Source organism: Panicum virgatum, chromosome 3N, assembly GCF_016808335.1.
Source record: "Panicum virgatum strain AP13 chromosome 3N, P.virgatum_v5, whole genome shotgun sequence".
Taxonomy (NCBI): Eukaryota; Viridiplantae; Streptophyta; class Magnoliopsida; order Poales; family Poaceae; genus Panicum; species Panicum virgatum.
The window spans coordinates 19,333,637-19,346,056 of NC_053147.1; the positions used below are offsets into that span (position 1 = coordinate 19,333,637).

At 51.8% G+C, this 12,420-nt stretch overlaps 1 protein-coding gene across 1 annotated transcript; it reads right to left on the reverse strand.

Moving 5' to 3' along the window:
* Window positions 1-286: 286 nt before the first annotated feature.
* Window positions 287-1,369, reverse strand: LOC120667637 (metalloendoproteinase 1-MMP-like). Its single transcript, XM_039947674.1, has one exon. The coding sequence runs from the start codon at window positions 1,367-1,369 to the stop codon at window positions 287-289; it is 1,083 nt and encodes a 360-aa protein (XP_039803608.1).
* Window positions 1,370-12,420: the final 11,051 nt, after the last annotated feature.

Below are 12,420 nucleotides of genomic sequence, written 5' to 3' on the forward strand. Positions count from 1 at the left end.
ACTTGCTGGAAGTACAAGCATTGTGCTGAATATTGAGCCGCGGGCACCTTACAAACTTTGATTATGCTAAATTTAATTAAAGACTCACCAAGAAAAAAAAACTCAACACATCTTGTACATGTATTTTTATTTTCTTCTAATTTGATAGTCTATCCATTGCTTTGGCTTGGTCCGGATCTTCTTTTAGAAAATAAAAATGTACTATATTGTTTATTTGGTTAATGGTCATACTTCCTCCTAAAAAGTGCTCCTTAATTATACACTTGGATATTGAAACATGTCTATTTTACAAATGTGTCACTAGCATGACCAAGACTACCCAAACAAAGCTAATTGAACCAAGCCAGCTGCTTCTTCCCGGTGACACGGAGGGAGAGGGGTCCTGTTGCTCGTGCCTGAACCGTGGGTTGGACCCGTACAGCAGCTGAACGCCCTCGATGTCGTCTATGCTGAGCTCCACCTTCCTTTCCCCGAAGTTGATGTACGGGTACATGACCGCCTCCGGCGACGACGAGTGCCCGAGCCCGAGGGTGTGCCCGATCTCATGTGTCGCCACGGATTCCAGGTCTATGGCCTCCGTTTCGCTGTCCACGTCCAGTGTCCAACGCTCCGCCGCATCGAAGTGGACCTGCCCGTCCTTCGGGCCGTAGGCGTGGGCGACGACGCCTTCCTCCCCGTCGAACGGCGACCCGTCCCCGTGGTCGCCCTCGTAGAAGCTCACCCTGATGTCGGCCTTGTGGTAGGAGTAGTCCTCGTCGATCTCGACGAACTCCACGGGGATGACCTTCGCCCACCGCGCGAACGCGCTCCGGAACGCGGCGCGCACGGCCTCGGGCGGCAGGTAGCCGACCGTGGCTGCCGACGACGAGACGGAGTACGTCAGCACCAGAGGGCCCGAACCAGCCCACCGCGGCTCGCCGTCCAAGAACGTGAACCGGCTGGCCGCTGAGTCCGACATGACCACGGACACGCGGCCGTCGGAGACGCCGCAGCGCGGCGAGGTGATCAGGCCGAGCGTGGCGGGGTCGAGCCGGCCGGTGACCGGCAGGCCGAACCTGGACTGGTACCGCTTCACGGCAGCCTCCATGCGGTCGTCGAACGCGTCGTCGTGCTCCGCCCCGGGGCGCAGGTACCCGAACCACGCCAGGTGCTTTTTCAGCTCGGCGAGGCCCGCGACGCGGCTGCCCCGCCCCGCACCCTGCAGGTGCTTCAGCGAGCGCAACGGCGCCGCGCCGCCCGGGTGCCGGTGCAGCACCGCGGCGGCCGCCGGCGCGGGGCGTGCGGCGTTGGCGACGTGGCGGCACGAGAGGATGCCAACCAGCAGCGCCACCAGCAGGAGGCACGCCGCCGCCCGGCGCCACGGGAGCATCGGAGCCAAGTGCTGAGGTGGCGTGGCGGTCGGTTTGTTCTCGTTAGCTCGACTCGCCGTGGTCAACGCGCAGTCAACTAACTGTTTTGCTTCTATTGCGCCGTCAAAAGTACGCGGCTCATTTATTACCATACAGAAGACACGGCTTTGTTGAGGTATTGTCGGATTCGGATTCCTATCGCCAGCTAGCCGGCCCTCTCTTCCGACTCCGACGCCGACTCGACGGCGACCTCCGTTCCGAACTCGAAGAGGGAGCAGGTCACCTATAAAACGTCGCGATCCTTCTCAGAATGGCCGCCCCAATCCATTGAAGCCCAAACCTATGGCGTGCCCCACCTCCCTCCTCCCCGCGGCGGCGCCGTTCTTACCAGTCCCCAGCCACTGTTAGAAGCGACGGCGAACAAATGACGAAGAATAGAAAGATCAAATCGCAGGAAGACACGAGATTTAACATGGAAAACCCCTCCAATGCGAAGGGTAAAAACCACAGGCGCCAACCAATAAGAACTTCACTATATCGGGTGTGTGTTTACAACGCCTAGCGGCAGCTTACAAGAGGAATAATGAATTGTGGAGCAAAACTCTAATCTAGGGTATATGTACCGTACGGCCGGGGGTGCTTATGTTATATTGTGATCCAAATTCTGTAAAAAAATAGGCCAACTTCCGACGGAGCGGAGCGGAGGCCCGTCGCCGGGAGACTTGGGCCGGAATTTGGATCACAATATAACATAAGCCCCCCTCCCGCGGTACGGTACATATACCCTAGATTAGGATTTTGCTCCACAGTTCATTATTCCTCTTGTAAGCCGCCGCTAGGCGTTGTAAACACACACCCGATATAGTGAAGTTCTTGCTGACTGGCGCTTGTGGTTTTTACCATTCGCATTGGAGGGGTTTTCCACGTTAAATCTCGTGTCTTCCTGCGGTTTAATTTCTATTCTTCGTCGTTTGTTCGCCGTCACTTCTAATAAGTGGTACCAGAGTCGTGGTTTCAAGTTAGAGTTTCGTGATGGCGTCGATGAAGTATGATCTACCGATGTTAGACTACAAGACGAGGTTCTCGTTGTGGCAAGTCAAGATGAGAGTTATTCTAGCGCAAACCAATGATCTTGATGAGGCACTGGAAAAATTCGGGAAGAAGAAGGATGACTGGACTGATGAGGAGAAGCGCAAGGACCGTAAGGCTCTTACTCTAATTCCGCTTCATCTATCTAATGATATTCTGCAAGAAGTGCTGCAGGAAAAGACTGCTGCAGAATTGTGGCTGAAACTGGAATCGATCTGCATGTCGAAGGATCTTACCAGTAAATTACATATGAAGTTGAAGCTGTACACGCTTAAAATGCAGGAGGGTGATTCGGTGTTGTGTCACCTATCTGTCTTCAAGGAGATCGTTACTGATTTAGGGTCGATGGAGGTTAAGTATGAAGATGAGTACTTAGGTCTTCTCTTATTATGCTCTTTGCCAAGTTCTTATTCAAGTTTTCGTGACACCATACTATTAAATCGTGATGAACTAACCCTTGCGGAAGTTTGTGAGGCACTCCAGTCTAAGAAGAAGATGAAAGGCATAGTGCAGACTGATGAGTCGTCCTCAAGGGGCGACGCCTTGCATGTTAGAGGCAGATCAGAGTAAAGATCATCCAGTGACAACAACGATCGTAACAAGAGCAGTGACGGTAGAGGCCGCTCCCAGTATAAAGGTCCCAAGAAGAAATTCTGTAAGTATTGCAAGAAGAAATCTCATATGATTGAAGATTGCTGAAAATTATAGAATAAAGAGAAGAGGAAAAATAAATCTAATGGTAAGGCTAGTGTTGCTTCCGCTGGTGAAAACTCTGAGTCAGATTGTTTGGTTGTCTTTGCTGGTTGTGTTGCTGGTCATGATGAGTGGATACTTGATTCTGCATGTTCCTTTCATATCTGAACTAATAGAGATTGATTCAGTTTCTATGAGTCTTTGCAGAACGGTGATTTTGTGCGCATGGGAGATGATAACCCGTGTGAGATTGTTGGCATCGGCTCTGTTCAGATCAAGACCCATGATGGCATGATTCGCACACTGAAGAATGTGAGGCACATACCAGGGATGAAAAGAAATCTGATCTCGTTGAGCACACTTGATAAAGAAGGACTCAAATACACCGGTTCAGGTAGAGTTGTGAAGCGTCCCCTCATAAGAGAAGACTTAAATGTGATACAAAGCACCAGTCCCAGGAGGCTGATGCCACATTTATTACATCAGATGGTTCAAAACCGTACAAACCTTGGAGGACACTCGATACAGATGATAATAATAATTAACCAAGCTACGACGTAACACCAGACCGCAAACCACATAGGGTCTACCACGGGCTCAGAGTACTGCGACAGCGGAGGCATCTCGACAGGGCCGGTTCCACAGGCAAGGTTGGGTGTAGAACGATAACCCTACTCAGCGTCGTCTGGCACGAAGTCTGGGTCTTCTTCTGTAAAAAGTAAGAATGGGGTGAGTATAAACGTACTCAGCAAGTCCAACCACACCCACGGAGGGGGTTATAACAGAATAATATGCATAGGTAAATCAAGGATAAGGTTACGGTTTAATTTGCAGAAAAACGACATTTTATGCAGGGGTTTATTTTACGAAAAACCTTTTAGGAATCAGTTTTTGCAGTAACATAGAGTTCAGGTTTTAAAACTGCTACCGGACTCCCCGTCCGTCGTAGCACACGGCACAACTGCCGGAACCAATTCCAAAACAACTCACACTAGCCCATCCCAAAGAAACACTAGTTATGTGACCACACCATAACTCGCCCAATACCGTGGGCACGGCTATTCGAATAATTTCTTGACTCTGCAGAGGTGTGCAACTTTACCCACAAGTAGGATACCACAACTCGAACACCGTCGTGTCGGTGTAGATCCCAACATAGCCATTACCCACCATAGCTAAGCCTGACTAGCCATCACGGGATGCACCAAGGGGTCATTGACCATTCACTTAGGTATAACCGGGCATAAGTCACTCGGGGCTTATCCCTTTTCCTTAGTCACCCGTTGCTCTCAGCTCTCCTGATGGCTATCATACCAACTAGTGGGATTTATGCTACGCCGTTGCCCATTCAACGGTCGAGTGGCTTGCACGATAGTGGAGTTAGGTGAGATGACACACCAACTCGGTCCTTGGACGCGACAAGATGGATATCTCCCTTCTTTGCCTTGCCACACAGGCACAAGCACACCAATCGGCAAATCACACAGAAATGCCGTCCATCTCGTCCATACTCATCTTTCGAAAATCCACATTTTATCCCTTCCCACACACACACATTTTCTTTGTAAATCAAATGGTATTATGGGTAGAGCCCTAAGCGTTCTAATATCGATTAACGTCCAAGCAAAATTAGACATTAATCTAGGTAGTCAAGGAATGGTCATCACAAATCAAGGGGTGGCTATCCAACCGTGTTTTCATGCAAGTAAAACATATGCAATTTTGTAAAACAGGCCATTGGGTTGTGTTTATAAAAACTAGGACAGAAACATGCATCAAAGGATGGGATTGAACTTGCCGTCTTCAAAGCCTTCGAGGAAGTCTTGTCCTACGGGCTCGGGGTCGTGGAATTGGTCCTCGTTCTCCTGCTCACAGCACGGCTCATTGACGGGTTCTCCTTCGTTCACTCCGTGGTCTACAGCGCACACAAACAAGCACACAATCAAAACAAAGATTTGTCGTCGAGCTCGAAACGGAAACACATGAAATATAGAGCATAGAGTATTATTTTTGAATGGTTTCTGAATGGTAGGGCCAAAACTGAGTTAAGAGAGGCGGGGTAAAATTTTAGGTTAAGCCGGGGTCGTTAGGCACATAAAATGATAGGTAAGGGGAGCGTTTAGGCCCTAAACAGTTGTCCAGGGACCTAATTGTAATTAAGATTAAGTAGGCAGGGGCTTGGTTTATATTTTAGAAGTTTCTTGGGTTAATCTAAAAGAGTCAGGGGCTTATTTATAACTAAGTTTATATGGTGAGGGTTTGTTTTGAGAATATAGCAGAAGAGGGGGTTCTAATTGCAAAAATATCAAGAGGTGGAAGGGTTCTTAAGGAAATAGGAGAAAGGGAGGGGGTTCTGGGCGAAATCGCCCTTCTTCTTCCCCCTTCTCGCGTCCCGAACAGGGGAGGGTGGAGGCGGCGCTTGGCGCCGGCGATTCGGCGGCTCTGAGCCTCGCCGGCGGCCCGGGGTAGAGGGGAAAGGAGGTGGGGGCCCTGCGGGGTCGATCCCCGGCCTCACCTTGTGCCGGGGTGGGGCGTGGCGGTCCGGCCACGGAGGCCAGCAGCGGCGGGGGTGAGTGAGCGGCGGCGGCGGTGCAGGGTTGCGGAAGGGGGGCGTGGGGTGGCGGCGCGGTTCGAGGTGGCGGTGTGGTGCTCGGGGGCTCGGCGGCCTCTTTTATAGGCGGCCAAGGCGGTGGCGGGGGCTGGGCGGCGTTAATGGCGTGGGGGCGGCGACGCGACGCGACGGCACGGCGTGGGAGCACTGGTGGGGCGTCAATGGCGTGCGAAAACCGAGCGGCGAGGCGACGTGACACCACGGGCAGGCGGCGACCGCCGTAGGCGGCGCTGTGCCACGGTCGACGCCGCTGTGCAGCGTCAACGGCGGTCGGCCGTGGCGTGACGCGCGCGGGCTGGGGTGAAGCACGGTGCGCAGGCGAGCGGGGCTGGGCAGGGTGGTGCTGCGCGCGACGGGCTGCGCACGGGCCGGACGGCGGGGCGCTGCGCGCGCAGGTGCGGCCAGGCGGCCGTGGCGCGGCGGCGCGGCGCTCAGGCTGAGGCGCCGAGCAGCTGCTGTGGCCGAGCGCGTGTGCGCGCGCGAGGGGGGGGAGGTAGCAGCAGCGCGCACGCGGGGAGGAGGACCGGGCCGGCCAGGCGCGCTGCGTGACCGGAATGGGGTCCAAGGGCGGCTCGTCCGGGGGAGACGTGCTCGATTGGGCACGGTCGGGCGGAGCAGAGGGCGAGGGGAAGGGCGCGGGCCAGGCGCGCGCGGCAGAGAAGAAAGGAAGGAGAGAGAGGGAGAGGGAAGGAGAGAGAAAAGAAAAGAAAAGAGAAAGAAAATGGGAAAAAGAAAAAGAAAAAGAAAAGCAGGGGAGAGAGAAGGGAAAAAAGGGAAGAGGGAGGGGAGGATCCGCGCCGGGATCACGGCGCTGATCGCGGAGCCGGTCGGCCACGCTCGGCGTCCGGGCGCGCGAGAGCGCGACGCGCAGGTCGAGGGGAAACAGGGTGCTGGATACGGGTGTCGGGTCTTTGGGGAATCGGGAGATCCGGCGGAACAGGGAGGATTCCGGACAACTGGGGTTAGGGTTTCAAGGAGGGATCTCGAGCTCAACGACGAAGCAAAATTTTAGCGCACGATTTATTTTAGGTAATTTTCGGGATGTTACAAACCTACCCCACTTAAAATGAATCTCGTCCTCGAGATTCGACTGGTTCCTAAACAGGTGGGGAAATTCCTTCTTCAGAGCATCTTCGCGCTCCCATGTAGCTTCTTTTACTCCGTGTCTGCTCCACTGAACTCTGCAAATTCGTACTTCGGAGTTTCTGGTTCTCCTGGCGACGGTGTCTAGAATCTTGACCGGTATTTCCTGATATCGCAGGTCTGGCTGCAGATCTATCATTTCTACTGGCACATGCTCTGCCTCGGGTACCCTCAAACACCTTCTTAATTGCGAGACATGGAATACTGGGTGTATATCCGACATTTCTTCTGGTAGTTCCAAACAGTATGCCACTGCTCCAATTTTCTTCAGAACTCGGTATGGTCCAATATACCGAGGGGCCAATTTTCCTTGTACCTGAAATCTTCGGGTCCCTCGAATGGGTGATACCTTGAGATACGCGAAATCTCCTGGGTTGAAACTTATTTCCCGTCTTTTCTTGTCGGCGTAGCTCTTCTGTCGGGACTGGGCCGCTTTTATCTTTTCTCGAATCTCGGCGACTCTTTCTTCGGCTTCTTTTATGAGTGCGGGGCCGACTAGGGCACGTTCTCCAACTTCTGACCACATCAGAGGGGTTCTGCATTTTCTTCCGTAGAGAGCTTCAAACGGTGACATGCCCAAACTTGCTTGGTATCCATTGTTGTATGAGAACTCGACATAAGGTAAGCTTTGTTCCCAGTCTTTGCCATAAGTGAGGACACACGCTCTTAGCATATCTTCCATAATCTAATTCACCCTTTCCGTCTGACCATCCGTCTGCGGGTGATAAGCGGAACTAAAGTCTAGCTTGGTGCCCATGGCTTTATGCAAGCTCTTCCAAAATCTAGAGGTGAACTGGGTCCCTCTATCTAAAACGATTCGGCTGGGCACACCATGCAATTTCACTATGTTCTCTATATAGAGCTTAGCTAGCTTCTCCCCGTCATAGTTGGTCCGTACGGGTATGAAGTGAGCTGATTTAGTAAGGCGATCCACTATTACCCATATGGAATCGTGTCCTTTCTGGGTTCTGGGCAAACCCACTACAAAATCCATTCCTACTTCATCCCATTTCCAAACCGGAATGGGTAGGGGTTGCAATAATCCTGCCGGCTTCTGGTGTTCAGCTTTGATTCTCTGGCAAGTATCGCAATGGGCGACGAATCGTGCAATATCTGCCTTCATCCCATTCCACCAATATTTCTGTCTTAAGTCCATGTACATTTTGGTGGATCCTGGGTGAATGGAGTAGGCTGAGTTGTGGGCTTCATCCATGATTATCTGCCTGAAATCTTCTTTCTGGGGCACACAAATTCTGTCTTTATACCACAACGTTCCCTTATTATCAACTCGAAAGTCTGGGGCCTTATTCTCTCCGGTTTGCCTCCGGATTTCCATCAGTCCCTTGTCCGATTTTTGGGCTTTCCTGATTCTTTCTTCTAGAGTGGATTGAACGTTCAGCACTTGGCTGGAACCTCGAGGGACAATGTGCACATTTAATCGTGCCATTTCCTCTCGTAAATGGTCATTCTTGGGCCCGTAGGATTTCCGACTTAGGGCATCGGCTACTACATTGGCTTTACCTGGGTGATAATGAATTTCCAAATTATAATCTTTGACTAATTCCAGCCATCTTCTCTGCCTCAGGTTTAGGTCTGGTTGGGTGAAGATATACTTCAGACTTTTATGATCGGTAAAGATTTCGCACTTATTTCCAATCAAATAGTGCCTCCAGATCTTAAGTGCGTGCACTACGGCTGCAAGCTCCAAATCATGAGTCGGGTAATTTTGCTCATGAGTCCTGAGCTGACGGGAAGCATATGCAACGACTTTCCCATCTTGCATCAGCACACAACCCAATCCTTGTCGGGACGCATCACAATAGATGACAAAATCCCGATGAATATCCGGCAGGGTTAGCACTGGGGCTGTCGTCAATCTTCGCTTCAACTCCTGGAAACTTCTTTCACACGACTCCGTCCAGGTGAATTTCTTCTCTTTTTTGAGCAGCTCTGTCATGGGCCGGGCTATCTTAGAAAATCCCTCAATAAATCTCCGATAGTACCCAGCTAATCCGAGGAAACTCCTGATCTCACTGACATTGGTTGGTTGCTGCCAATTGGATACTGCTTCGACCTTCTCGGGGTCTACTACCACTCCTTCTGTGGTCAAAATATGACCAAGGAAGGCTACTTTCTCCAGCCAGAACTCGCACTTCCTGAATTTGGCGTATAACCTATGCATTCTCAGCTTCTCTAGAACTACCCTCAGGTGTTGCTCGTGCTCCTGAATACTCTTTGAGTAAATAAGTATGTCGTCAATGAAGACTACGACAAACTTATCTAGCTCGTCCATAAACACTTTGTTCATGAGGTTCATGAAATAGGCCGGTGCATTTGTCAGTCCGAAAGACATCACTGTGAACTCAAACTGTCCGTATCGGGTGACAAAGGCTGTCTTCGGGATGTCGCTTTCCCTAATCTTGAGCTGAAAATATCCGGACCTTAGGTCAATCTTGGAAAGGTACTTGGCTCCTTTTAACTGATCAAAGAGATCATCGATCCTGGGAAGGGGGGTACTTATTTTTGATAGTGACTTCGTTTAGTGCCCGGTAGTCTACACACAACCTCATACTTCCGTCCTTCTTCTTGACGAATAGAACCGGGGCTCCCCAAGGTGACGAACTTGGCCTGATAAAGCCAATCCGTTGTAGTTCTTCTAGTTGTTTCTTTAATTCTGCCAACTCGGAGGCTGCCATCCTATACGGTCTCTTGGCTATGGGGGCGGTTCCAGGAACAAGATCAATGACAAATTCTACGTCCCTATCTGGTGGCATACCGGGAAGCTCTTCGGGAATGAACTCATTCACTACTGGGACTTCCTCCAAGGACTTGGCTTCCATGCTAAACACCATCGGGTTTGCTCCACTTTCCCGGGTATGACAGGTCACTCGGACTCCCTCTGAGTTTGTTAGATGTACTACCTTATCCGTACAACCTATGAGGCCATTGTGTTTGCTCAGCCAATCCATTCCAAGGATCACATCTATCCCTTCTGACTTAAGTACTACTAGGTCTGCTAGAAACTCTACCCCACTTAAATTGATCCTTACCCGTAGACAACCCAGTTGACACCTGATGTCTCCTCCGGGCGTCCGGGTTATTAGGGGTGTTTTTAGTAGTACTGTAGGTATTTTATGTTTCTCCACAAAACTCGAGGATATGAATGAGTGTGATGCTCCAGAATCAAACAGTACTGTTGCAAGAGTTGAGCTGACTAGGTACTCACCGAGTACTACGCCCTGGGCTCCTTGAGCTTCCTGTGCGTCAATGTGGTTGACACGGGCTCGTCCAAAAGACTGCTGGGATTGCCTCTGCTGGTTGTTGTTGTTGTTGCTGTTGCCACGGAGGGGCACTCGGTTGGCACCGGTCAGAACTGGCTTGGGTCCGTTCACTGTGTTGGAGAAAGCCGAAGTAGCAGGCTTGTTCTTGGCATAGGGGCAGTCGGCGATGAAGTGACCCGTCTCACGGCAGTTGAAGCAGGCTCTCACGTTGCTGTTGTTGTTGGTGACCTGGCTCGCATTATTCTGTGAGGCCCTCACGGTGTTCTGGCTTCTGGGCTGTGTGTTAGGGGCCCGTGGTCCTGTCACTTGAGACTGAGTTTTGTACTGCATTGGGGCTTGGGACCTTGGTGCGTTGTAGCTGAGACTTCTGGTCTTCTGAAAACGATCCTGCTGGCGAGACTTACTCTCCAGAAACTTGCGCTTGTTCTCTTTCCTTTCATCAATCTTAGCCTTCTCTGTGAGGATTGCCTTGTTCATCAAGGTGTTGAAATCAGGATAGATCTGAGGAGTGAGCAGGGTCCTGAGTTCTGGGTTTAGTCCCTTCTTGAACATGTCCTGCTTCTTCTCGTCGTCGTTCACTTCATCTGGCGCATATCGAGACAGCTCCATAAACTGGTGAGTATATTCTTCCACCGACATACTCCCCTGCTGAAGTGCGCGGAACTCATCTGCCTTGCGCTTCATGGTGGCCGAGGGGATGTGATAACGGCGGAACTCCCTCACGAATTCATTCCAGGTGATGGTGGAGGCATCTCTGGCAGCAGCGCAGTAATTCTCCCACCAGGCTAAAGCAGTCCCGGTGAGTTGATGTGCAGCCAGAAGAACTTTATCTCGATCCTGGCACCCAAATGGCTCGAGCTTCCTCTGGATCACGCGGAGCCAGTCATCTGCATCCAAGGGGTTGCTGGATCCGGCGAAAGTGGGTGGCTTGGCCCTCAGAAAAGCTGTCAGCTTGTCATTAAAGGTCTGCTCTCGTGGCTGCCTGTTCACTAGAGCATTGGCCAGTGTCTCCAGTATGAGAGTCTGGTAATGGATTACTTGTGCCAGGTCCACGAAAGGTGGTGGTGGTGGTGGTGGCAGCTGTGCACCATGATTTTCTCCTCTGCCCTGACTCACTTCTTGTTCCTCCTGAGGATGGTTTTGCCCGTCAGGGTGTATTCCTGCATCAGCGGCTGCAGGGTCCCTGACGCGGGAGGCCCTTGTGATGCTCCGGGAAACCATCTGCAGAACGAGTGGATTGGGACTAAGATTAGGTGATGTTTAAGTTGTTTAAGTCGTATTTTTGAAAAGGCAGTATCTATTTACTGCCGGCAAGCACACAATCAACAAGCAATCATCACACACAACAAGCACAAGCAACTTTATTACAGCAAGGGTGGTACAACAAGGGGCAAGGCCAAACGCGTACTACACGACCGGGTACACAACTACAAAAGAAAAGGGGCACAGATCTTCGTCGGACCACACGGCTTCATCCCTTGACGGTCGCTAGCACTTTAGGCTGACTCATCGGCTTGAGTGGGTTCCTCCCTCGAAAAGGAACTCACGACCTCCGGGGAAATGAGTGGTCCCGGTTCGCCATCCTCTAGACCTCCGTTTTCCCGGGGTTGCGTTGCGGCTTCTCTTGCGGCGGCGGCCGTAGACCTTCCAGGATTCTCGGGTGGGGCTAGTGGGTTTCCAACGAGTGGTCCCCAACCTATGACGGGCATTCCGAGCAGAACATGGTCTTCTCCTATTGCCAGGACTGGGGTTCCACTTCTAGTCCACTCTTGCATACGTTGGTCCCGGGCTTGCCTGAGGCTCTCCTGAGCAACTGCTTCACTGCTGACCGCTGCTGCGGCTCTTGCCTCGGCTTGGACTGCTCGGATCTGCTGCAGTCTTAGTGCGAGCTCTGCTTGCTCGGCTCGATGGGTCTGTTCCCTCAGCAAGTTGGCTTGCTCGTCAAAGAGCTGATCCAAGGAGGCTAGGTAGGTAGCTACTTGGTACAGGAGGACCTCTTCATGACGGCGCCGTTCCAGACTTCTCATTCGAGCTTCCCAAACTGGTGTCCTGATGGCTGGTGGGAAGAACCTCATTGGTGTGGGGGTGAGGTGTCCTTCGAAAATCCGGCACAAGTAGCGAAGTGCTTTCCTGACGGCTAGGGGATAGGTGTCCTGGTGCCTAAACCCTGTAGCAGTCACTCGCCATGACAGGATGTCGGGGTGGCGGTCACTTCTTGCGACAACTAGGATCACCCTGCAGCGGAGAGTGCCAT

What these genes read in the sequence shown, in the direction of transcription:
- LOC120667637 (XM_039947674.1), bottom strand. Translation starts at nt 1,369, where the DNA reads ATGCTCCCGTGGCGCCGGGCGGCGGCGTGCCTCCTGCTGGTGGCGCTG.